Source organism: Geotrypetes seraphini, chromosome 1 (genome assembly GCF_902459505.1).
Source record: "Geotrypetes seraphini chromosome 1, aGeoSer1.1, whole genome shotgun sequence".
Taxonomy (NCBI): domain Eukaryota; kingdom Metazoa; phylum Chordata; class Amphibia; order Gymnophiona; family Dermophiidae; genus Geotrypetes; species Geotrypetes seraphini.
Genome location: NC_047084.1, coordinates 64,057,462 through 64,083,432, shown reverse-complemented (window position 1 = coordinate 64,083,432; position 25,971 = coordinate 64,057,462). Strand labels below are relative to the sequence as shown.

General features: G+C 41.0%; 1 protein-coding gene across 2 annotated transcripts in view; it reads right to left on the bottom strand.

Annotated features, from left to right (window-relative positions):
• The window catches only part of C9 (complement C9), a 77,119-nt gene that overhangs the window by 29,773 nt on the left and 21,375 nt on the right, over positions 1-25,971 (bottom strand). For both annotated transcript variants that reach the window (XM_033932394.1, XM_033932403.1), the window contains exons 3-7: positions 20,073-20,217; positions 18,050-18,197; positions 15,270-15,408; positions 6,337-6,558; positions 884-1,124 (exon numbers count right to left, since the gene is read on the bottom strand). In XM_033932394.1, the coding sequence (XP_033788285.1) occupies positions 884-1,124; positions 6,337-6,558; positions 15,270-15,408; positions 18,050-18,197; positions 20,073-20,217 (895 nt within the window). The remainder of the gene's footprint in view (positions 1-883; positions 1,125-6,336; positions 6,559-15,269; positions 15,409-18,049; positions 18,198-20,072; positions 20,218-25,971) is intronic.

Sequence of the window (25,971 nt, the reverse complement as noted above, 5' to 3'; positions counted from 1 at the left end):
TATCCTATGACTTTGCCTTAGCAGAATATCAGATTACGGTTTAATTGCCAATGAATTTAATTCTCAATGAAAAATTAAAGATAATAGGCTAGTATGGAGGTTGGGCAAGGGAATCATACCAGCCATTTTAGTTATTGTGAGATTTTAAACATTGTTTTTCTTCCCCCCTAGACTTTATTTTTGCATTCTAATAACAAAACATGAGAGTTATTAGAATGCAATTCTAGCAAAGGAGGCTTACTTGCTCACTGCTTAATCTTGTTGTAATCTGAATAACAGAAAAATGGATTAAAACATCAATGGGTCAGTATTAACTAACTGATGATTTTCAAAGGTACTATGACTCTATTTGAATAGACCAATATCTCAAGTGGTATAGATAATCAGTATAACTTAAATATCCTATAATCCACTCAGTTGGAGGGGCACATTCAACACTAGTGTAATATATTGATCGATCTGTCTTCAGGGAAAAAGGTCTCGGAGTTGGAGCTCTACGCAAAGTCTTGTCATCGCCTATTTGAATAGAGCCTGGGTTGAGATAGGGCAGAGTGTAGGTGGACTGAATATTGATCCATGCATTATACAACCAATTTAGAAGGATTTTTATTTAGAAAAAAAAGCGAATGGTGGTGCTAATGTAAGAATGAACTGCTTAGCTGCAGTTTATCCCCCCCCCCCATCGAGATGCATTTTGATTTTCATTGGGAGACATTTTGGATAATGGAAGTTGCTTCTTTTATAGATCACCAGTGATTTATTACATAATATATTAAATATATTAACTATATTACAAATTTTACTATGTCCGTATGTATTAAGATATCGCATGAATACAAATTGATATAGCTATTAGTTTGGAATATTTTTACTTGGTTCTTACCTTTTGCTTTCAAAGTAGCATTATCCAGTACATAGACGAGTTCATATTTTCCTCCTACTGTTCCAGAGGCAGTGTAGTGTGTTCCATAAGTTTCTAGAAAACTGAAATATTCTCCCTTGTCGTATTCAATTGGAAGGTTTCTAACGTCGTCTAAGAAAGCGCTCGTCAGCATGAGATCACGACTTCTCAAACTAAATGTTCCTAGTTGTATTTGTCCACTCACTTTCAAAAATGCTTTGTTCTGCATAGGTAAAAAGAAACTAGGTTTTAAAGACAAGTAAAGGTAATAATTTGAGGCATATGCACCAATGCTGTGAATGCATAATAAGGTTGTTTAATATGCAAACAAAACAAAAACTGCAGGCTTGTACACGATGCAGGCAAATTTTATTGTGACAAATAAATCATATCTAAAAACCTTTTACCAAGCGAGGGACCCAACACGGTCCGTGTTTTGGACAACCTTCATCAGGGGTCCATGGTGAAAAAGGAGAAAAGAAAAAATTGTCACAAAATAAGCTGGAAAGATAACGTTAGATGTCACGCCGAAAGACGCAAATTACATCTAACGTTATCTTTACAGCTTATTTTGTGACAATTTTTTCTTTTCTCCTTTTTCACCATGGACCCCTGATGAAGATTGTCCGAAACACGGACCGTGTTGGGTCCCTCGCTTGGTAAAAGGTTTTTAGATATGATTTATTTGTCACAATAAAATTTGCCTGCATCGTGTACAAGCCTGCAGTTTTTGTTTTGTTTGCTCTGGTTGGTTTTTCACTGCAGACGAAGTTGGACCCCCTGTCTTTTCTTGTTTAATATGCAAAACATTAGCATGCTAGGCAGTAAAAGGGCAATTCTGTGATGTGGTGCCAACTCTTAAGTGCCGTTTACATGCATCAGATGGGGTTACCAGAAGTCTGGATTTCCCCAGGCGTGTCCTCCTTTTGAAGGCATGTCCAGGGGTCCGGATGGCTTTTTAGAACCCGGCACTTTGTCAGGGTTTTGAAAAGCTTCCCAACATAATCGCGTCGGGAAGGGACATCCGCACATGCACGGATGCATCACAGTGTTGTCACACGCACGTGACGTTAGTGTGTCATGTAGGTGCATGCATGGATGCCATCTGGGGGAGGGGCTGAGAAGTGGAAAAGGGCAGGAAAGAGGCAGAACTGGGTGGTCCTGGGGGCATGGCCATAGGTCCAGATTTTCCCCGAAGGAAAATCTGGTAACCCTAGCATCAGAGGCATCAAAACTGGCAGCTTTATGTGTAAATGCACTAGGCACTAATCTATAAGGTCACGCCTAAATCCATGTAACTGCAAGTGGGTCTATACCATGGAAGAAGCATGGGCAAGCTATAGATGGGACTCCAACCTATACACTGAATTTCTGGAATGCTATATATTATGGCCCTGATTCTAAAAATAGCACCCAAGTCATAGGCATCGAGTAAAGCAGCGCTTATTGCCTGTCAATCTTAAGTTAGGCACCTTTTATAGAATTGCACCTAGTGGCACCTAAATTAGGCTTCAATGCTGGTAGGCGCTCTAGCTTTAGGCGCTCCATATTTATACCAGGCTTTTCATGGCCTAAATACTAGCGTCTAAGTTAGGTGCCTAAGTCCAGTTTAGGTGCCTATATACAAAGCATGCCCAAAATCCACCCCTGATCCTCCCCTAACCACAACCACTTTCTGGTAGGTGCCTTGGACTAGATACCTATCAAGTTAGGTGCCTAGCATGGCCAGTTAAGTCTGAATATTAATGCCGAAGCCCGCACATTAATTTTAATTTAAGCCAATTATGTGGAACTAATTGCCAATTATCAATGCCTATTAAGCTTTTTAAATAATTGTTAGGCACCTAGATCAACTAGGTGTGCCAATCTAGGCACCTAACTTCAGGCGTCTTTTATAGAATCAGGGCCTATCTGCTTTGCAAGTTATACTTAGGTGTGCCCACTTATGCCTGCCATAAAGTCAAGCCTAGCTTTAGGTTTACCAAATTAGGTCTATGCTAGTATTCTATAAGAGCATCTTGGCATACCTATGCCATTACTGAAGTGGCGCTCAGCTCAGTACCGTATCAGCATATCTAACTGGAGGATCCAAGTACGGTAATAGAGTTACCCCCTAAGGAGAAAGTTATCAATACGGGCTAAGTTAGATGGGCTCTATTACTGGTAGCCTGAGTAAATATGAATAGTAGACCAGGTTCATTGCATAAAATGGGACCCTGTGCTAAAATAGCTTGAGTTTTGGTAAAATAGCCCGTCTTAATGGCTGCCCACATTGATAACTTCTCGCTTAAGGCTTTAGCATACACAATAAACTTATGTCAGAAGACTTTATAGACTGTGGAATAAATTACCACGGGAACTGAGATTGGAGGGGAATTTTAAGGCTTTTAAAACTGGGTTGAAAACTTCTTTCTTTAGAGAGGTGTTTGGAGAAGATTCTGTGGTGGAAGAAATAATTCATATATATACTGTATATTGAATTTTGGAAATAGGTTCTTAATTGTGTTTTTGGAAAATATTGACAAGGGAAAAATTTTGGGTTGTTTTTTTTTTTTGAGAATGAATGAGTGAATGTTTTGGTAGTTTAAAAAAAAAAATTAGGTCTGTCCTATAATTGCTGGAGTTCTTTCTAAATATTTTATTATATGTTGATATTGCAAACCTCATGGAGCTGTTGGAAGAACAAGCGGTATATCAAGTTTTAATTAAACTAAAACTAAACTATGCACTAAAATTAATATGTATCCACATAAAAATGAAGAAATGTCACAGGCTGATTAGTCTTTAGTGAGCTTATACTGTATGAAATAGTGTCAAATGCTTTGCTCCACTGCTATGTGGCATAAGCCAGCTAAAGTCTAATTTCTGTCATCTGCCATGGTCCGTTTCTTATTGTGCATGTCATTTCAAATTTGAGCGAAGTAGATGGAAGAGATGTGCAAGAAGAGGTGGTGTGGGAAATGAGGAATGGAGGATAGTGGAGAGATGGAGGAGAGGGGGACAGCAACGCAAAGACAGTAGAGAAGAGACATCAAAGTGCAATTTACAAATAAATCTGTATTTACCTATTTACACAGTATATATGATTATCCAAGAAAATGGTTCCTAGAGGGCCCCTGGCTCCCAGCATTGTTCTATACTTCAAAATATTCAAGACACGGTGCTGTCATGAATGGAAATAAAGGGCCACCCCCCAAGTTCTTAGCTATTGTTATGATTGTGACACATGTCCCATGTCATAAGCACATAAGCAATGCCTCTGCCGGGTCAGACCTGAGGTCCATCGTGCCCAGCAGTCCGCTCACGCGGCGGCCCAACAGGTCCAGAACCTGCGTAATAATCCTCTATCTATATCCCTCTATCCCCTTTTCCAACAGGAAATTGTCCAATCCTTTCTTAAACCCCAGTACCGTACTCTGCCCTATTACATCCTCTGGAAGCGCATTCCAGGTGTCCACCACCCGCTGAGTAAAGAAAAACTTCCTAGCATTTGTTTTGAATCTATCCCCTTCCAATTTTTCCGAGTGCCCTCTTGTTCTTTTATGTTTTGAAAGTTTGAAGAATCTGTCTCTCTCCACTTTCTCCATGCCCTTCATGATCTTGTAGGTCTCTATTATGTCCTAAATGGTCTCAGATGGTTCCCACAGTTCATAAGTCTTTGGAAATAAAGCGGCAGTAGGCAGTAAGGAGAATTAAAAAGGAAACGAGGTAGGTTTTCAAAACTACACATTCAAGGGAAGTCCTCAACTCAAATTTCTGGCACTTTGAAATGATTTGTAACAACAGAGAGCTAAGCACAATTGACCTCCCTTCTCCATTTTCCTTCAGACCCTAGTTCTAAATGAAAAGTTAACTGACACTTAGGGGTCCTTACAAAGCCGCACTAGCAGTTTTATCGCACACACCGGATTAGCGCGCGCTAGACGGAAATCTACCGCCTGCTCAAAAGGAGGCGGTAGCGGCTAGCGCATGCGGCAATTTAGCGCGCGCTATTCCGCGCATTAAGGCCCTAGTGCGGCTTTGTAAAAGCAGCCCTTATTCTGACTCCAAAATGTATAGTGGTTTACATTCAGGTACGTAAGCATTTTTCCCTGTCTGTCCTGGTGGGCTCACACTCGCTCTAATGTACCTGGGGCAATGGGGGATTGCGTGACTTGCCCAGAGTCGCAAGGAGCAGTGAGGGATTTGAACCCACAACCTCAGGATGCTGAGGCTGTGACTCTAACCACTGCACCACACACTCCAAACATATGCAAAATAGGAAATGCCCATACGCTTCTAAAGTACCACTCAAAGTACACTCGGGGCTCCTTTTACGAAGCCGCGTTAGCGATTTTAGCGCACGCTAAACCCGCGCTACGTGGCCAGAACTAACCCAGCTCAATGCTGGTGTTAGCCTCTAGCGCGGCCAGCAGTTTAGCATGTGCTATTACGCGCGCTAAACCGCTAACGTGGCTTTGTAAAAGGAGCCTTCAGTATAGGCAGTCTTCAAATAAATGTGTGCTGAATACATGTAACAGTTTTCTAAAATCATGACTTAGACATGCATGCCAAGTGAAACTTGCAAAATTTCCATTTCCATTTGCAAATGTCAACTAGTTCTTCTAATATCGCCTTCAGTGTGTTTTAAGATGAACAAAAACAGAGAAAGTTCTGCATCTCACGAATGTGAAAGCTAGAAACTATTGCAGGAGCAAAAAGCCTATTCTACTTGGCCAGAGCTAATGGAGTGTTCAGGGATGTAAAGGAATAGAATGCATTTGGGCTCATCTCAGAATATTCAAAATAAGTATACCAGAGAGAGATTTGCATGCGCTGCCTAGCTTTGAATGCAAATTTATTTCATGCATATTCATTTTGGATATTCTGGAAAGCAGCCTGGCTAGGGGTTACTCCAGGACTGCCTCGAAAAACACTAGAGGACATAGATATAGAGGGGAATCCAAGTTGCTCAAAACATAGGCAGTACCTACAATGATCTACTGCAAAACTATTGAGCCCCATGACTCCCCAACCCCTACTTCCTCCAGATCCTCCCAAATTTTTAAACTATCCTTCCCTTCCGTAAAAGGTATTTCCCATGTAGGCAAACTTGGGTCATCCCTCCCCTTTAGAATCACTGAGATCTGGAATAACCTCCCCTCCCCTCTCCGAACCTCAAGCTCCCTCCAACTCTTCCGCAAACACCTAAAAACCTGGCTATTCTCAAAACTGTAACACTTCCCCCCTCTTAGGCCTCTCACCTTCCCCCTTTACACCTAACTCTTTAATCTCTCCACTGTAGTTCCTCTCTCATCTTTCTTCCTGTAAACTGTGCCGAGCTCTGCATTCGTGGAGATGGTGCGGTATATAAACCCAAGGTTTAGTTTAGTTTAGTTTAGGTACTCTGTAGCGTCATGGAGGGCAACAACACATGATAGTGATACGTCTCTTACCTTATGACGTGAATATTCCTTGATAGTGTGTATGCTTTCATTTTTGGCTGAATGGAAGCCCAAATTAGCAGTTTTTTTAGGAGCATTTTGTTCTTCTGAATTTGGTATGGTTTTAATAGACAGGTCAAACTCAAAGGTTTCTGTACTTTTTTTGATGATGTCTGATATTAAAGTCATGGAATCCTCGTAGGTCTCAGTTGTGAAAGATTTATCAAGTCTTGTCTTGAAATAGAAAAATTTAAAAAGTGAGTATATTCATATATTTAAATAAAACAATAAATCTACAGTAACAATCTAAACTAAACTAATCTAAACTAAATCTAATCTAAACTAGGCTGTTTCTGTTACAAGGCTGTTTCTGGTACAGCGCCTTCTTACTTAGTCAATAGATTTTCTTTAGCATTATACAGACATAGTAGAAGAACTCATCCTTTGTTTAATTTTCCATCTGTCCAGGGTTGCAGGAGTAAGAAATTTCTGAATCGTACTTTGGCATCTCAGGCAGCTCTTCATGACAACGAATTCCGAATATTGTTGCTTAGTATCCATTCCTATGGCCATTTTAGAAAACAATTGAAGACCTATCTTTTTTCTAAATATTTGACTGTTTAATGAACCATCTGATTTCATGTAACATATTTACTTTTATAACTTTTTGTAAATCGCGTTGAACTTCTGGTTATGTGGTCAATAAGCACAATGTTATGTTATGTTATGTTAAATGTACTGTATACTATTTGAGGGTAGAGATGTACAGATTACTTTTGATCTGAAAAATAGGCACTCATTCTTTTCATTATGTTGCTGTTATGGTGCTCTGGAGTCTTATGGGATAATCTGCCATATTGTATTCTAGAGTGCATAAGAGTAGCATTGGCATATCAGACCACATGACTTAATTAGTATACTGCAGAACATGTACAAGGTGCAGGAATTTATTCAATTAAAAATCATAAAACACATGTATAATGACATCGATAAAAGTGATAAAACCAAAAATAAAACTAATTATATCCAAAGTTGGTTCTTTTTGTAAGGCGTGATGGACCCGACACGGTCCGTGTTTCGAAAACACTTCTTCCTCAGGGGTTCAGGATGTTCAATACAAGAATATTCAAGAACCAATGGGATGGAAATAATTATGCAAAAATACAAAGAAATCAGGCAAAGGAGCTTTCCTGAACGTAATGCTGCACTGAAAAACACTGAGTTCTACAGTTTTGTTTTGGTTGTTTTTGCGTTGCATTTTTCACTGCACTACCCACTGGTTGTCTTTTTGCTCTACCTTAATTAGTATACTGGTATCGCTGATAAAACTGCACCTAGCTGGAACTAATGCAGCATTTTGTTTTGTTTATGAATAATGCAAAAAGGTGTCAAAGGTGATTTCTTTTTTTTGTTTTAATTTGTAGGTGTCTAAAATTTGGGAAATCTTCTTGAGCATTGTGTAAGACAGACTTTGTTGGTTGAAATGCACCTTTTCTCATCTTCTAAGCTACCTTTCCCTCTCTTCTCTCCTTTTGTATTTATGATTGGGGCAATATTCAGTGTTACTTGGCTGGTCAAATAGCATATGGTTGGCTAGCTGCTGATATTCAGCGAAAGACAGCCAGCTATCTCCTGCTGAATATCCTATTCCCCAAATTAGTCGGTGACCGGCTATGTCATGCGATGTAGCTGGTCATCATTACATTACATTACATTAGAGACTTCTATTCCGCCTGTACCTTGCAGTTCTAAGCGGATTACAATTGAAGATGGCTGGACATTTCCAGGAAGTTACAATTTTGGGGTTAGATACATAGAGAGGCTAGGTTTCGAATTAGGGTTAGATACATAGTAGTTACAGTTTAAGTTACAATTTAGGGTTAGATGCATAGTGGAGGCTAAGAGGGGAAGTTTAAGGAAGGGGTGAAATTTGAGGATAACTTGTAAGGAGGATGGAATTTAGGGTTGGTTACATGAAAAAGTATGCAATATGGACCCAGCATTGTATATCCAGGATCACCACGCACCGATATAACTTCTTTTTCTCCTTCCTCACTATTGTAGACATAATTTTGTAAACCACTCAGAATGGTCTTCCGATTGGGCAGAATATCAAATATTGATTAAAACTTGGAAACTGCATGTGTATAGCTGGTGTAATGTCAGGAATGCTGATATCTGATTATACTGGCATTTCATAACAGAATCTGCATGCCCAATTGCCATTAAAATATTATCCCATTGTGTGTTCTTGGGGATACTGAAATGGAGGCACAGAGTTGCTTCCTTAAAGCTAGAATTGCTATTTAGTGGTGTAGCTAAATTAGGGTTACCCGATGTCCGTGAAAACCCCGGACTTTCTAAAACCCGGCAATTTGGGTTTTGGAAAGCCCTGAGCTCCAGCTACGTCTGGAGGGCCTTCAACAAGCATGCGCGGATGACGACACACGCCTCTGTGCATGCCGGAGGCCTTTCAGATGTGGCCTGGAGGTCAGGAAAAAAGAGACGAGGATTTTGGGGGATGAGACTGGAACAGGGCAGGGCTGGGTACAGAATGGGGCGGGGCCATGCATCCGGATTTGTCTGTAGTTAAATAAGGTAACCCTATGCTAAATAAATAAATTAGCAACTGAATCCACAGCATACACTCCTGATCACATAACTGCTTTAGAATATTGACCCTATTGAGTCCAATATTATCTAGCACAGTGGTTTCAAACTCAAACCTTTTACAGGGCCACATTTTGGATTTGTAGGTACTTGGAGGGCCTCAGAAAAAATAGTTAATGTCTTATTAATGAAATGACAATTTTGCGTGAGATAAAACTCTTTATAGTTTATAAATCTTTCCTTTTTAGCTAAGTCTTAATAATAATTTTGTAATTTATAGCTAAAGAGACATATGATCAAGAAACTGTTTTATTTTACTTTTGTGATTATGATAAACATACCGAGGGCCTCAAAATAGTACCTGGCGGGCTGCATGTGGCCCCCAGGCCGCGAGTTTGAGACCACTGGTCTAGCACATACATATTTGTGGTAATCCAGAGGAAGACTAGCCTTCCCACTCACATCTGTTACACTCTGTATCAGTAGCTATTCGTTAAGTAATGGAAATGTTTTGTTTCCCATCCTCAAATAGAAAGTGATCACCACTTTTCTTGTCATAACATTCATTGATGTCTTTGTCAACTAAGAACTCATTTAATTTACTATTGACAGTAAATTTACTGTTGTTCGATATTCTACAAATTTCAAAATTTGTTAAGGAAGCAATGCCTTTTTTTTTGAAGTTGGTGAAATCTGTTTCACCTAAAGATAATGGATAACTCTTGTTTTGTTTGTTGTTTCTAGAGTAGAGAAAAAGATCACTTGCAAGATCAACTGATATATTGGCCAAACCTGGTGGCAACTGTTTTTTTTTGGACACTTGCTGCAACTTTAGCAACTCCAATATTGTAGAACACTTTATTGTCATGTGCTGCAAATGTGCAGCTCAGGGGGAGGGAAAGACATCTTGCCTAGTAAATTGAATACTGTCAGCAATACTTGGGGATAATATATGGTTATAAGCAAGACCCCATCATGTTTGGCTACCTACATGGTTAACATGGTGGAGACGACTTACCTACTCGCCTCACATTTTCCAGTCTTAGAAAGAAAACTCATGGAAAATGTACTTGATCCAAGATGGCCGCAGGCTTGATTAGCTGAGCAACACTCCTTAGAAGTTTGCTCATTTTTATTGAAGAAATACTTTGCGGTAGTGAAAATTTTCTTTTTCCTACCTGAAATGTCAAAGCGACGTGGTCCAGGAACGTCAGAGGGTAGCCCACTGGAGGCGCCGTGAATGGGCGTGACCACTGCAGTTCTTCTTGGGCCAGATACTACTCTCAGCTCCGACGCCCGAGCTCCGCCCCTGCAGCCCCAGATTACAAGCTTTCCAAGGAGTGAGGAAATCCTGGAGGGAGGGTTGTGTTCATCTCTTGAGGCAAGTTTGGTACTATTGGAGAGTCAGGAAGGGAGGAGGGCATTCAATGGGAGAACCCAACTACAGAATTGGAGGCAGGTCTATCTGTGGGATCGGGAAAAGTCCAGTTGGAAGAGAAGCAAGAGGATTCCACAAGTGGTGAGCACTTTCTCACCAGTCAGGAGCAAACTTTAATTAATAAACCCTCTGAAGTGACTCTTGAGGCACTTTGGGATTTTGTGGCTAACTTTGGTAAAGCCATAAATCCCCATTTTCATTATATGGAAGGGAAACTGATTGAGCATACGAGAGACTTGAAAGAAATAAAGACAGAACTGACTGGCTCTAAATCCAACATTCAGAAGGCTGACCAAGACTTAATTTCCTTTAAACAGATCCAAGAGACCTTAATTAAAGGCAATATAAATCTTAGGAGGAAAGTTGAAACTTTAGAGAATACTGCACGGAGTAATAACTTAAGGTTGATAAATTTTTCTAGGGTTGTTATGGTGGCCCCTAGCGAAATGATTAAAAAATATTTTCAGGAAGTTCTGGGAGTCTCGGAGGAACTTTTCCTCCACTCTCTCAGGCTTGTTTATTTACCTTCCAGTAATCAAGCTCAACATCAAAGGTCTACTAATCAAGAAGCAATGGATGTCTCAGCTCTTCTTGAGTAGTAATCAACAAGCCACTGTTGTTCAGTCTGACAAGTCATATACTGGTTTGTCTAATACAACTATCTTAAAAGACAAGCTAGTATTGAATGCATCTACCCGTGGGGGTGCATCTATCATATGTATGGACCTTCAGGCAGCAATCGTGTATATATCACCAGTTGCTTAATGCTTCGTCGGTCCAACCTTTATTAATTCAATGAATCACTCTCCTATTTATGTAAGTGCCATTTTATTAGTAATGTATTTTTTTTTATATATAAAACCTATCATTTTTTCCTGTGGTTCTATTTTTACTTTTATTCCTAAGCATGAGTGAGGAAAGGCATTATCTGTTGTAGTTTGTCTTATATTTATGAGAAAGTAAGGCATGATTTTATGTGTTTACAGTTTCTCTCGACCCTGAAGAAAGGTTTCTTTTTTGAAACATCCATGTCGGGAGAGGTGAAGACAGCACAGGCTCACTATAAGCTAAGTGATGGTCTGTTATTGAAAAAATGATAGGTTTTATATATTAAAAAAATACATTACTAAAAAAATGGCACTTACATAAATAGGAGAGTGATTCATTGAATTAATAAAGGTTGGACCGACGAAGCATTAAGCAACTGGTGATATATACACGATTGCTGCCTGAAGGTCCATACATATGATAGATGCACCCCCAAGGGTAGATGCATTCAATACTTGCTTGTCCTTTAAGTTAGTTGTATTAGACAAACCAGTATATGACTTGTCAGCTCTTCTTGAGGCATCAGATAAAGAAATTGCGACTCCGGAAACATTAATAATATCAGTAGCTCTTCAACCAGATAAGGATTGGATTTTGAGTCTATTCTTTAAAAATAGGCAGAAATAATTTCTTGGTTATAAAATGCAGATGTTTCCTGATTTTATCGCATGAGACGCAGAAGCGTAGGCATGAATTCTTTTTACTTAAGCCAGGAGTCTTAGCTTTGGGGGCTACCTTTTACTTGCGGCACCCCTGCAAGTGTATTGTGCATCACCAAGTGAATAAGTATGTCTTTTTTTGAACTGGGATGGTGATGGACAGACCGGATGGACCATGTGAATCTTTATCTGCCATCATTTACTGTGTTATATAAAAATATGTATATTCAGCACAGAGTGGAGAATCTACATGGAGTGTACTCGCTGTCAGCAAGTACATACATAGTGGTACTATTCAGCCTTGGATAGGCAAGTGGGATCTCTCAGAGAGAAAGAGATAAGGCTTACTGCGGATGGGCAGACAAGATGGGCCATTTGGCCTTTATCTGCCATCATGTTTCTATATAAGTAAGCGATTTAATATAGGGTGACCTTTATGCTGGCCTTAACTAAACTGCCTAACTGTATTGGTAACGGCTTACTCCTAAAGAGGTGCTGTGAGAGAATCTTCTGAGGGATCCCAAGTTATCTGTCACAGGCTTTGGCATTTTATAGGTCACTCAGAGCAATGCGAGCTGAGGAACAGTACAACTGTTGCTGACAGGCTTCTCAGCAGTGCACTATGAGAGTACTAGGTCTTCCGCTATCTCTTTCATGGGAGTAATGCTGTGAAATAAGTTGACTGGACCGCTAAGAGCTCTTGTAGATTTTTCAGAAGTTTAAGAAACTCCTAAAAACTACATTATTTGTAGAAGCATCTCAATAAATGTCTATCCTGGGTTATGAATGATCTTGTATTGATATGTTGCTTCATGCCGTAAATAGTGGCTGATATGAAGGAATTGCTGTATTTATTGTTTATATAACATGTGTTGTATTTTTTTATGACTGGGTTTATAAATTTTTTTGTAAAACTGCCTAGTTATAGGCGGTTACAATTTTTTTAAAATAAATGAATAAATATATATGTAAACCGCTTTGAATGTGTAACCACACAAAAGCAGTATACAAATCCTATTCCCTGTCCTTTTCCTTTCCTGGATAATTGCATTCAGACTTAGGAAAAGGTCTTTAATTTAAAGTTACTCAGCTTTTTTTTTTTTTTTTTTTTTAAAAGGCAATTTAGAAAGTTTAGATTTAATGTCTGTTAGAGTTTTATGTAAAAGATGTTTTAGAGCAGTGGTTCCCAACCCTATCCTGGAGGGCCACTAGGCCATTTGGATTTTCAGGCTAGCCCTTATGAATATGCATGAGACAGATTTGCATTTAATGGAAGTGACAGGCATGCAAATCTGCTCCATGCATATGAAAACCTGATTGGCCTGGTGGTCCTCCAGGACTGGGTTGGGAACCACTGTTTTAGAGTATAGTTTAGCATTTAAAGTTGTTTTAGAGTTTTCCATAGCATCAGTTTAGAGCTTAGTTAGCAGTTAAATGAAGCCTCTGTTGAGTTTTTAACATTTGTTTAGAGCAGTGTTTTTCAACCGCTGTTCCGCGGCACACTAGTGTGCCGCGAGATGTTGCCTGGTGTGCCGCAGGGCCGCCGGGCCCGGAGCTGACAGGGGGCCCGAGGCAGGGGTGCCAGTAGCTCGCCAAGGCAAAGTGAGTCGATCACCCAGGACTCACTTTGTCTTGGCGATCTAATCTATCGAGCCGATAAGTCTTCTTCTCCCCGACGTCAATTCTGCAGTCGGAGAGGAAGTTTGGGCCAGCCAATCGCTGCCTGGCTGGGCGGAACTTCCTCTCCGATTGCAGAATTGCAGGGAGAGCATGCGTCGGTGTCGGCTTTGGGGCCTGTTATCCATTGGTGGGTCCTGTTCCCCGATGGCAGCGGCAGTGGCAGTGGCTTGGGGAATGGCAGGGAGAAAGAAAGAAAGGGGGCAGGCAGGGAAACAGAAGGAAAGAAGAGAAACAGAAAAAAAGAAAGAAAGAAAGAAAGGTCAGGGAGAGAGGAAGAAAAAGTTGGGGGAGGGAATGAGGTGTGGAGGAGAGAAAGCATACAGGCTGATAGAAGGGAAGAAAGATTGGATGCACAGTCAGAAGAAGAAAGTGCAACCAGAAATCACCAGACAAGGTAGGAAAAATGATTTTATTTTAAATTTAGCAAAGTGGAGGCAGTATTACCACTGTTTTCAAAGGAATTTGCCCAAATAACTTAATAGTTAACTGGGTAAATTCCCAGAGATGAAAACTTCCCTTCACTTACTATGCACAGTTCTGAATTTATATCTGCTGTCTATATTTTACAATATGGTCACCTTTTACTAAACCGCAATAGTGGTTTTTAGCGCAGGGAGCCTATGAGCGTCAAGAGCAGCGCTGGACATTCAGCGCAGCTCCCTGCGCTAAAAACTGCTATTGTGGTTTAATAAAAAGGATGGAGGGTATATTTGTCTATTTTTGTATGCTATAAAAACCAAATACAGAGAGAGACTGAGAGCTGTTGACGAAGAGCTACGTGTGTGTCTTTCTTCGATTCCAGCCAGAATATCAGCTTTGTGTTCAGCCAAACAGGCCCAGGTTTCGCACTGAATAAAGTATTTTATAATTTTTATTTCGTAATAAAGTAATTATAAAATACTTTCTTTGTGTTTATTTGATTCCTATTTAAGAGAATTACTTTATATATAGTCAATATAGGCAGAGAGTTAAATTTTTTAACATTTTCTAATGGTGGTGTGCCTCGTGATTTTTTTCATGAAACAAGTGTGCCTTTGCCCAAAAAAGGTTGAAAAACACTGGTTTAGAGCACAGATTTGCTATTAAAAAGGAAAGGAATCTCTATTAATTAAAAAGACATTGGAAGTATCTATTTAACCCCAGTCTATCAGGGATCTCAAAGTCCCTCCTTGAGGGCCGCAATCCAGTCGGGTTTTCAGGATTTCCCCAATGAATATGCATTGAAAGCAGTGCATGCACATAGATCTCATGCATTTTCATTGGGGAAATCCTGAAAACCCGACTGGATTGCGGCCCTCAAGGAAGGACTTTGAGACCCCTGACTATAGTGCCACTGAAAATTCATCGATAGGGGTTTATCTTTATAGCAAAGGTCATTAAAAAGATAAGTTACTTGAATATTGGGTCAATTGTATATAGTCCCGATCTACAAAATTTTCAACATGTTTATAAATCATTGTGTCCCTCATAATAGTTTAGTGGCCCATTGTTGTCTGAATATCCTTGTTCTGGAAAGTGACCAAAACTGAGCTATTTGAACTATGACCAGAAAAAGGCCTAATGATTTAGAAAGATGATTTGCACCTCCATTCAGGGCTTAAATCACAGATCCTTCACCTCTAAGCTTGCCTTCAGTATTTCTTTATAGTTTGAGTTTGTGAAGTATCTCATCTGCTTGTGAAATAATCACATAATACTTTTTTTTTTTGAAGGAGACTACAGAAATTTACCTGATAAACAACAGTAGCTGTATTCCATGGTTTGCGGTAATATTGTCTTGTATTCCCATCACGAATTCTGTCGCAAACGCCATGAAAATATTCATTGTCAAAAGGGTTACTTCTTGTATCCATTCCTAGAATGTTGATACTATAAATAAACAAACATATGAGTTCTCAAATGTATCATAAAACGGCTGGGTAGCAGCACCTATCTGGATATGTGTCAAATCTGGTGGTGTTTGTAGATTTCCAGTGGTGCTATCTAGATAGGAGTTCAAGGGCATAATTTGGACAGAACATGGGCAGAGTCGCAAAATAAACCCAAATTTTATAAAATAGATCCATATACATACTTCAGCAAAATGTATACATTTTCATCAGCTCAGGGATGTATATGGCCTCATTTTAGCCATGGTTTCTGTGGGTTTGGTAAAGTTCTTATATAAAGACACACATAATTAACTTATAAGGCGTCCATATCAAATTCTATGTTTATAGCTGCTGAAGATCAGCATAATTTTAAATGAATTGCCTCTCTATTTAAGGTTCATAGACAACCCCGTGAAAAACAAAGGCGCGCGCCGACAACTGAGCGCAAGACGGAGGCGCGCGCCAAAGAAAATTACAGTTTTTAGGAGCTCCGTCGGGGGGTTTTGTTGGGGAGCCCCCCAGTTTACTTAAAAGAGATCGCGCCGGTGTTGTGGGGGGCTTGGGGGGTTGTAACCCTCCTCATTTTACTGTAAACGTAACTTTTTCCCTAAAAACAGGGAAAAAGTGAAGTTTTCAGTAAAATGTGAGGGGTTACATCCCCCCAAACTCCCCACAACGCCCCCACAACGCGGCGCGATCTCTATTAAGTAAAGTGGGGGGGTTCCCCCCATGCCCCCCCGTCGGAGCCCTAAAAACTGTAATTTTCTGCTGCGCTCAATTGTCTGCATGCGCCTTTGTCCCGGCGCGCTTTTGACCTGACACCCTATTTAAAGGAGGAAAGGAAAGAAGAAAACAAGCCTCGGACTGCTATGCAAAAAAACAAGAAGAGGCACTGGAGATGTTTGTTTTTATAAATTTTAGTCGTTTCACTTCAAATAAAAGACTTGTGACATCTCCAGTGCCTCTTCTTGTTGTTTTTTTCCCTCTCTATTTAAAGGGCTCCTTTTACAAAGGCGCGTTAGGGCTTCAATGCGCGGAATAGCGCATGCTGAATTGCCACGCGCACTAGACCTTAATGCCAGCATTGAGCTGGCATTCGTTTTAGAAGCGTAGCGCGGGTTTAGCATGCGCTAAAATCCTGCGTGTGCTAAAAACACTAGCTAGTAAAAGGAGCCCAGTCATGTAATCCATGGATCATTGACAACGGATCACATGATCATGAGTTAGGTAGTGCTGACAAGAAGAAATGCTTTGTGCTGGTGGATGAACAAGACGTACGAGTGCTGTTTTACTAGGAAATTAGATATGTTAAAATAGAAAAAGCCAGAAAGTTTTTTTTTAATTAATTATGTGTGTGAAGTTTATTTTTTTCAAGTAATTAAAGTTGAACTAATTCTGGGGCCCTTTTACTAAGCTATGGTAAGCACTAATGCATGATTACCACAGGTTTAAAAACACTATTCTGAGGCATACTCGGGTGTCCCAGAATAGTTTTGGGAACGGCATATACTGCCCATGTGCTAAAAAATAGAATTTATATTTTTGCACTGGGGATGTATCTGGGATAGAGAGTAGGTATGTTTTGTGATAATGAGTTATTGCAGTTACGAGATAGCTGCGTGCTTACCGATTAGCACAAAATATATATATTGTATACTAGACCTTCTATTTTGGGGGGTAAAGAGGATTCTTCTTTGATAATAATAGAAAAAGATGTTTAATAATGCCTTACTCAAGCAAAGCATATGAAATATATATAGCATACTAAACCTCATTCCCAAAAGGCTAAGAAAATAAAAAGAGAATCCCTACTCACAACGGCTGTGGTTCAGAGCAAGTGGACATGTCTGATGCATAGTCTTGACATCACTGTGACATCATCAATATGCACCTAGATGGCCATTCTCTTTTAGCCCAATGCTTCCATCTCCTTTGCTGGCGGTGCTTGATGCGTCAATATGCATATCTGGGATGGATTTCTGACTTTCACAGATTTCTCAGTCTTGCCACATTATCTCTTAGTTCGTTTACTTCTTTCAGGAGGGATACAATATGCATACAACTTATACAAGAAATTAGTCCCTCACAGTGGATCATGCATTCAGTCTGCACCAGAAGCAGCAGCAGCTTTGGAGGTACAATGTGTATTAGCCATAGAAGGGGCCTGAATGAAACCTTTGGGCTGACTATTTATACTTTCAATATGAAGTGTTCTTATACCATTACTTCACTGGTAAGAAGAATCCTCTCATTTCTGAAAAGTACCGTGTGGCATAAAAAGTCACCTTTTACAACTAAGACCACTAGAGGTCCCTACCTTCATAGCTGGTAGAACCAGTGGGACTAAATTTTTTTTACTATAAATATAAAGTTGCTGCCTCATTGCAAGTCCACATTCTCCCTCTTAACACAGAGAGCTCCCATCTGGCTCCTCCCACCATGGAGCGATACAGAGAAACTGGGTTAAGCCCTACAGAAATACTTAATAGTTAGTAATCTGAAGAGATCGACATGCTCAAAGTTGTGTCCACATCATTTATATTTGATTGCACTCAATTTCTTTTTTAAGTTGAGCTCACTACGAAATTGACACCCCAAACATATTTATTTGCAGGTTTGTTTTAGAGCATGGTATATACCCATCTCCCGCAGTTCTTCCAATCTCTGACAATTCCAAATCCATATTGCGACATGTTGGTTTAGGCTCTGTATCTTCACAGAGTTCATCAGAAAAATCTCCACAGTCATTATCCGTGTTGCAAAGAAGCCTTTTCTTTATACATCTACCTAGAAAAATAAACAATTTAAGATAATAAAATTCAGTGGTCGCTTCATTGGTATCTAAACACTAGTTCCTTGTTCTGGCTTGATAATAGAATTACACCATTTTCCTATGTACACACCTTGAGTTTTCAAAATTGCACCTTACATGGCATATTCAGGAACTACATTATTATATATTTCCTGGTGTTGTGTCTTTCTCTTTTGCATCTACAACCTTTGAGTTTTTTGGAATATCCCCTGCATCCGATTCCTTTCTTTTATTCACATTTGTATGTCTTTCAATTCTGTGTCCCTTATCTTTGGAGGAGATAAGTTTGGTCCGGTATTATCTTTGTGGAATAGTCAATATAGCATAGACTGATGTTAAGTATGATCTGCAAATAGCAAAGAATGCAGGAGAAATTATCCTAACTGTTCATTTTTTTTCCTGGCAGGAATCAGAAAAGATTCCTTTTCTCCAGGTGAGCATACTGGTGGCCTCTCTATGATTATCAGGTGGCCTAGCATTCTCCTTTTGTAATGTGGCAAGTAGAATACCAGGGTACCACTTCTGGCTGAACATCCGTTCCATAAAAATATAAGAATAACCATACTGGGTCAGCCCAAAGGTCCATCTAGCCCAGTATCCTATTTTTAACAGTGGCCAATCCAGGCCACAAGTACCTGTCAGAAACCCAAATAGTAGCAACATTCCATGCTACCAGTCCCAGGGCCTGTAGTGGCTTCCCACATGTCTGTCTCAATAGCAGACTATGGACTTTTTTTCCCCAGGAACTTGTCCAAACCTTTTTTAAACCCAGCTACACTAACCAAAGTTACCACATCCTCTGGCAATGAATTCCACAGCTTTCCACAGCTTAACCATTCTTTCAGTGAAAAAAAAAAATATTTCCTCTTATTTGTTTTAGAAGTATTTTAATGTAATTTCATTGAGTGTCCCTTGGTTTCTAAGAAAATACTTTTTTACAGAAAGGGTGGTAGATGCATGGAACAGTCTCCCAGAAAAGGTGGTGGAGACAGAGACTGTGTCTGAATTCAAAAGGGCCTGGCATAGGCACATGGGATCTCTCGGAGAGAGAAAGAGTCAATGGTTACTGCGGATGGGCAGACTAGATGGGCCATTTAGCCTTTATCTGCCATCATGTTTCTATTTTGGGTTTTTAGATTCGGTATCGGAACGGCTGCATTGAGAATCTTCCTCTTAGTCTTGTTAACCATCTCTTTATTTAATAATTCCTAGCATCTTATTTGCCTTTTTTGGCCGCCGCCACACATTGGGTGGAAGATTTTAGCATGTTGTCTACAATGACACCCAAATCTTGAGAATACCGATTAACAGTTTTGAGGTCTGTTTCACTCAGTAAATTATCCCCCCTACCTTCGATATTGAACCTCTAGCTACTGTTGGATTTGTTTTTTTTTTTTTCACAGGGATATAATAGGCAATAAAATGTGGATATTCAGCTACAGTATCAGTGTCAGTGACCGCACAAATAGCAGTCCTAACTTGCCATATTCAGACAACTTTTGGCCATAAAGACCTGAATATTAAGTACTAGTATTTGGATAGGTGTTGATACTGAATATATGAATCTAACTCAGCCAAAAACACTGACTGCAGTTGTCTGAATATTGACTAGTTAGTTATCTAGCTATGAAACTGTCCTATTCTTCAGGTTAATCTGGTCCTGCTAAATTATTGTAAATTTCAGATCTCTGGCACAGAGTGGTATAACAAAAGTGGGAATATCAAAGGACAAAATATCAGCAAGTAACTCTGCAAATTCTGAATTTCCATAAATCATAAATAAATGCTAAATAAATGAATGATATACTTATTATTTAAAAATAAAACAAGTGCACAATGTCTGTTAGTACCTGAATCGCACTTAAAATCGACTCCGCAGTCAATTTCTTCTTCTTCGCAAGGCTTGTCAGGCTTGCAGCTTTTTACATCTCCCAAAAAGTCAAGGCACGGTTTCCCTCCAAACTGTCCAAATCGCTCAATGCTTCTGGATCGGTACTAGAAAAAAAATAGGAAGTATTCAGACATTCCACAATGCCAGCCACAGAGAAAATACAGAGTCAGAGATTTCAGGAAGAACCTATTTGATTTCTAGATATTAATAAAATTTAAATCAAGTCTCTTAAAGAATGCCAAATCCCCAAATGACTGTAATGTTTAGCATTTATTGCCAATAAGTATGTATTGCTGTAACAAATTAACCCCCTCCCCCCCTTTTACAAAGCCTTTTTTTTTTTTTTTTTAAATCACTGGTCACAGCAGTATTAGCTCCGACACTCAGAATTCCTATGAGCATCGGAGCTAATGTCGCCGCAACCAGCGATAATAAAAAAAAAAAAAATAATAAGGCTAATGTGGCTTCATAAAAGGGGCCCTAGATTTAAATTGAGTTTTGCTGTTTGAATTTATTTCAAGTTATCACAAAGGGCTCCTTTTACTAAGCCGCACTAGCGGTTTTAGCGCGCACTAGACGCTAACACCACCATTGAGCTGGCGTTAGTTCTTGGCGTGTAGCGCGGGGGGCAGCGCGCGCTAATCTGCAGCCCGAGCTAAAAACGCTAGTGCACCTTAGTAAAAGAGCGGGAAAGTGTAGTGAACATTACATAATGTAAGTATATTACATTACATTACATTACAGATTTCTATTCCGCCATTACCTTTTGGTTCTTTTGTAAAATAGACGTTAGAATGGGGGGGCACAGGTGCCATGGCCTCATCAAAGATTAGTGGTCTCCATTTGGTGCCCTGCCTCCCACCCATTTCCCGGTGGAGTACTTTTAAATCTTCAGGCAGCTTATACCTTACACTCCTCATAGATAGAAATGTTAATAATAGATGATCAAACTACGATATCTAAAACTTCCACCTGATATTTTAGCAAATTTTGTGCTCTTTACAATTATTTTCAGTCGGATTGTTCTTCCACTTTATGAAGGATTCTCTTTTAGCTCTAAGAGCTTCCTGCACCTCACTCGTTAACCACATCGGGTGCTGAATGGCCTTCCTTCCTCCTTTTTAAATACATGGAATCTATCTAGTCTGATGTTAATTTTTTTCTTTTTTTTACCTTTGCAGATGCTCCTCTAAGTTTCTTTTTTACCATTCTCCTCATGTTATCATAGTCTCCTTTTTGAAGTTAAATGCTGTTGTATTGGATTTTCTGTGTGAACTTATTCCAGGGATGATATCAAATATGATCATGTTATGGTCATTGTTATCAAAAGGCCCCAGCACCATTACCTCTCGCACCAATTCATGTGCTCCACTAAGAACTAGGTCTAGAATTGTTTCAGCTCTTGTTAGTTCCTGAACCAGCTGCTCCCTAAAACAGTCCTTGATCTCCCTAGCATGCACTGATGATACATCTACCCAGTCAATATCAGGATAGTTGAAATCACCCATTATAACTTCCAATAACATTTCAACATCGGTCCTTTCATCCTAGTCAGGCAGACGGTAGTACGTTCCTATCACTATCCTTTTCCTCTTTACGCATGGAATTTCTACCCATAGGGATTCCAAGGTGTGCTTCTGCTCCTGTAGAATTTTCAGTCAAAGCCCTCCATAACATATAACGCTATGGGGTTCATAATAAAAAAAACAAACAAACATCTAAAAAGTGTCCTAAATGGCTACTTGGACGATCAAAAAGCCTGATCGTCCAAGTACCCATAACCAAAGTTGGTTTTAGACATATCTAAAACCAGCTTAGGCCTTTCCCCTGCCACTAAACGCACAGAGAGAAAAGAGGCGCGTTTAGAGGAGGGGAAAGGGCGGGATGTAGGCCGTCATACACGTAGGCGTGCAACAGGTATAACCAAAACCTTAGGCAGGTTGCCTAGTCGGCACTTATACCTTTTTAACTTAGACGAAGTCAAAACAGGTCTAAGTGCTGAAAAAGGGGCCACTGAGCTGATGGCGGCTGGCGCGATCAGTTCAGTGGCCCGGCAACCCACCCACGCAACCATTGCGGCAGGAGAGATGCCTCATCTCCCCTACCACAATGCGATCACCCCTCTACCCGAACTGCCGCGACCTGTGGCAGGAGAGATGCCCAATCTCTCCTGCCATGGGTTGTGGCAGTTCGGGTAGAGGAGTGATCGCATCGCGGCAGGGGAGATGGCCAATCTTTCATGCCGTGACAATAGCGGGGCAAGAAGGAGCCCAAGCCCTCTTGCCCCACGGCACCCCTACTGCCCGACTACGTTCAGGGCAAGAGGGAACCCAAGCCCTCTTGCCCCAGCGATCGTCGGCACCCCCATTCCGTTTGGGCCAGGAGAGAGCCCAAGCCCTCCTGGCCTCTCGCCCCCCACCTCTACAATATCAGGCAGGAGGGAGCCCAATCCGTCCTGCAGAGGCAGACCCCCTACCCCCCCACTACAATACGGGCAGGAGGGATCCCAGGCCCTCCTGCCCTCAACACAACTCCCTCCCCCAACGACCGCCCCCTCGAACCCCCGATAGCCCCCCCACCAACCCGCGATCCCCCGCCGACCCCACGACCCCCCCACCCGCAATCCCACCCCCATACCTTTGAAATGTTGGCCGGACGGACGGCAGACAAGCCCACCCGTCCGGCAGGCCAGCCGGCTCCAGAATGGAGCCGGATTGGCTCAGGTGGTTGAGACCCCGCCCACAGGTGGGGCCTAAGGCACCTTGGCCAATCAGAATAGGCCTGGGAGTCTTAGACCCCTCCTGTGGGCGGGGCCTTAGGCACATGGGCCCAACCCAGCCCATGTGCCTAAGGCCCCACCCATAGGAGGGGCCTAAGATTCCCGGGCCTATTCTGATTGGCCCAGGCACCTTAGGCCCCACCTGTGAGCGGGGTTTCAGCTGCCTGGGCTAATCCGGCCCCATTCTGGACCCGGCTGGCCTGCCGGACGGGCGGGCTTGGCACCGTTCGTCCATCCAACATTTCAAAAGTATGGGGGGTGGGATTGGGGGTGGGGGGGTCGTGGGGTTGGTGGGTCAGCGGGGGGGGGGGGCGATCGGGGGTTCGGGGGAGGCGGTCATTGGGGGGAGTTGTGTCGAGGGCAGGAGAGCCTGGGATCCCTCTTGCCTGTATTGTAGTGAGGGGTAGGGGGTCCGCCTGGGCAGGAGGATATTTTTGGATGTTGATTCCTTGATCTTGTATTTCTTGTTCTTTGTTCTTTTCCTGTTCACAATAAAACAGATTTGAACATAAAACAAAGGAACCACCCAAAGCTATAACTCTAGGTCTGTAAACCAAAAAGTTTTTTCTTCTCTTCTCCGTCTCACGAGATACATCAGGAAATATGCGATAGTTGAGCCCAAAAAAGTATTATTCATATGCCGAAAATATGTTCGAAAAATCAAATCCCTATCAAACTCTAGAACAAATGAAACAATAAGAGTATTTCTTTCAGTTATTACTTCAAGGGAACTTTCCAGGAAATTTGTTAAGTTCAATCCATTTGCTTCTGGTTCTACTGGGTCTATAGAAGTAGAGCTTACCCGTTTCTTCTCCAAGGTAATATATTGCACTCTACCAATAGGCGGTAAGCTTTCTTCTGGTATTAAAAGAACTTCTTTTAAGTATTTCCGGACCATTTCCAGACCAGAAATCACCGGAGACTTGGGAAAATTCAAGAACCTCGAGTTATTCCTCCTCTGTTTATTTTCCATGAATTCTAGTTTTCTATGAATGAAGGATAGCTCTTTAATAGTCTCCAATTCCAGTGATTTAAGTGAGTTGATCTGGTCATCTTGTTGCTGTATTTTTTCACCTTGTTCTTTTAGTTTAAGTTCATGTTCCTTTACCTGAGAGCTGACAGTACCACTATCTAAGTAGCATTGAGACCGCCTTTTTAAAGTTGGAGTCTATTGTCGCAATGGCTTCCCACAAGATGTCTAAACTGACTGTTGCAGGCTTAGTTATCTCTCCAAATTGATGGCTAATAGGAGCAGAAATTAAGTTCTTACCAGCTTCTGTGGATGGCGCCAATGAATTGGCTACAGTGGAAATCTTACTTCCCAATAACTTGACTCCCACTGTTCCTCCGGGGCTTTTTGGCTGTCCCTCTCTCCGGGTCTGCAGGGGTGCCTCTTCTGCTACATAACTTTCACTCTCAGGCTGAAGAGGAGCCTGAATTTTGATCGGGCTATGAGAAGCCCAATCCATACTAAGGTTCACCAAGGGCTCTGGCATTCCTCCCAAAGCCGGTAGGGTCCCTCTCTGATGATGCGTGAATACCGTGTCCAGAGTTGTCTGGATTAGGTTTCCAGAGCTTGCGGCTGCTGGAGGATTTGGCTGCATAGCTCCCTTCCTTTTCCCCATTAGGTGGCAGGAAAAATGTTCCAAGTGGCTAAAGCCGCAAAAACAATACCGGAGGTCAAGCAGGAGCGAAGGTTCACTCAGCCCTGTGTCCCCGAGAAAAAAAAATCAGCTGCCAGTGATGGAGGAGGGAAAATCATAGGATGCTGACATGGAGCTCACAGCCAGATGTCCGACTCAAATGCCATCTTGGATCATCCAATTGTGTGTTATGTTATGAATTTTCCCAATGGCACTTAAGTCATCAATATTAAAAAATAAAATAAAAAAAAAGCGTGAACAATTCATGATTTTACCCTGATATTGGTATTAATTATAAACCAGGAAAACCAAATCTCCAAAGATACAAAATTTGAAATGTTTGCATTTTTCCAGTAGGTTGGACAGCGACTCCAGTGGTGGAACAGTGTGGCAGATGCCACGTGGACTTCTATGGCCTGAGTCCCATGTGCGGCAATATGGATTAGGAACAAATACACATTTTTACCACATTCATATAGTCAGAATACAGGTCTTGCCTATCGCAGGGGAGAGTGGAAAAACATCTTATAGTGGAACTTATGAAGTAAAATGGAACTTAGCAAGTAAAATGAATAATTACTGGCTTGTTGATTTAACATTACCTCAAAAATGAATGTGATTGTTGGGCAGACTGGGTGGACCATACAGGTCTTTATTTTCCATTATTTGCTATGTTAGGATGGTATTTTCTGTTATACTTGAATCGGTGGATATAAAGCATGCAAAAAAAAAAAAAAAGGCTCGCTATACCCTCCCATGAGAAACTAGAACAATTTTATTAACATAAATACCAATTCTACTTCTTCTTATTCTAATATTCAATAATTTTCAAAGGGGCCCTTTTACTAAGCTGCGGTAAGCACTAAAGTATACGTACCGCATGAAAAAAGCACTATGGCGGGGCATGCTCAGGTGTCCTGTGATAGTTTTTGCATGTGTGGAAAGTGAGTGTGGCTACGCTATTTGGTTAGCGTGTTGGCATTGCTGTGCGCTATCCAATTAGCATGTGGTTAATGCGGGAGCCCTTACCGCCTAGATAATAGGTGTATTAAGGACTCACACACGAATGGCCATGAGCTAATGGGGAAATTAGCACATGGCCCTTACTGCAAACATGGAAAAGGTGGCCATTTTACAGCTGCACTAAAAGTGGCCTCAGTGCTTGGGAAACCCATGGACTAGTCATAGCGCAGGCCACTTTTTTTTTGCACAGATTAGTAAAAGGGCCCCTAAATCTGGATGTCAGGATGGATGATATCGATACTCCTATGTATGGATGACTGTAATGTAATGAAAAAAAAAGAGTGCTGACTGTTATTCTTTAAATAGCACTCCAGAGTTGGGTGCAGTTTATAGAATAATGCTTAGCGCTGGGCTCTGCCTCCAATTTTGGGCGCAAGGATTTAGACCAGCTGAAACCTGGTGTAAATCCTTGT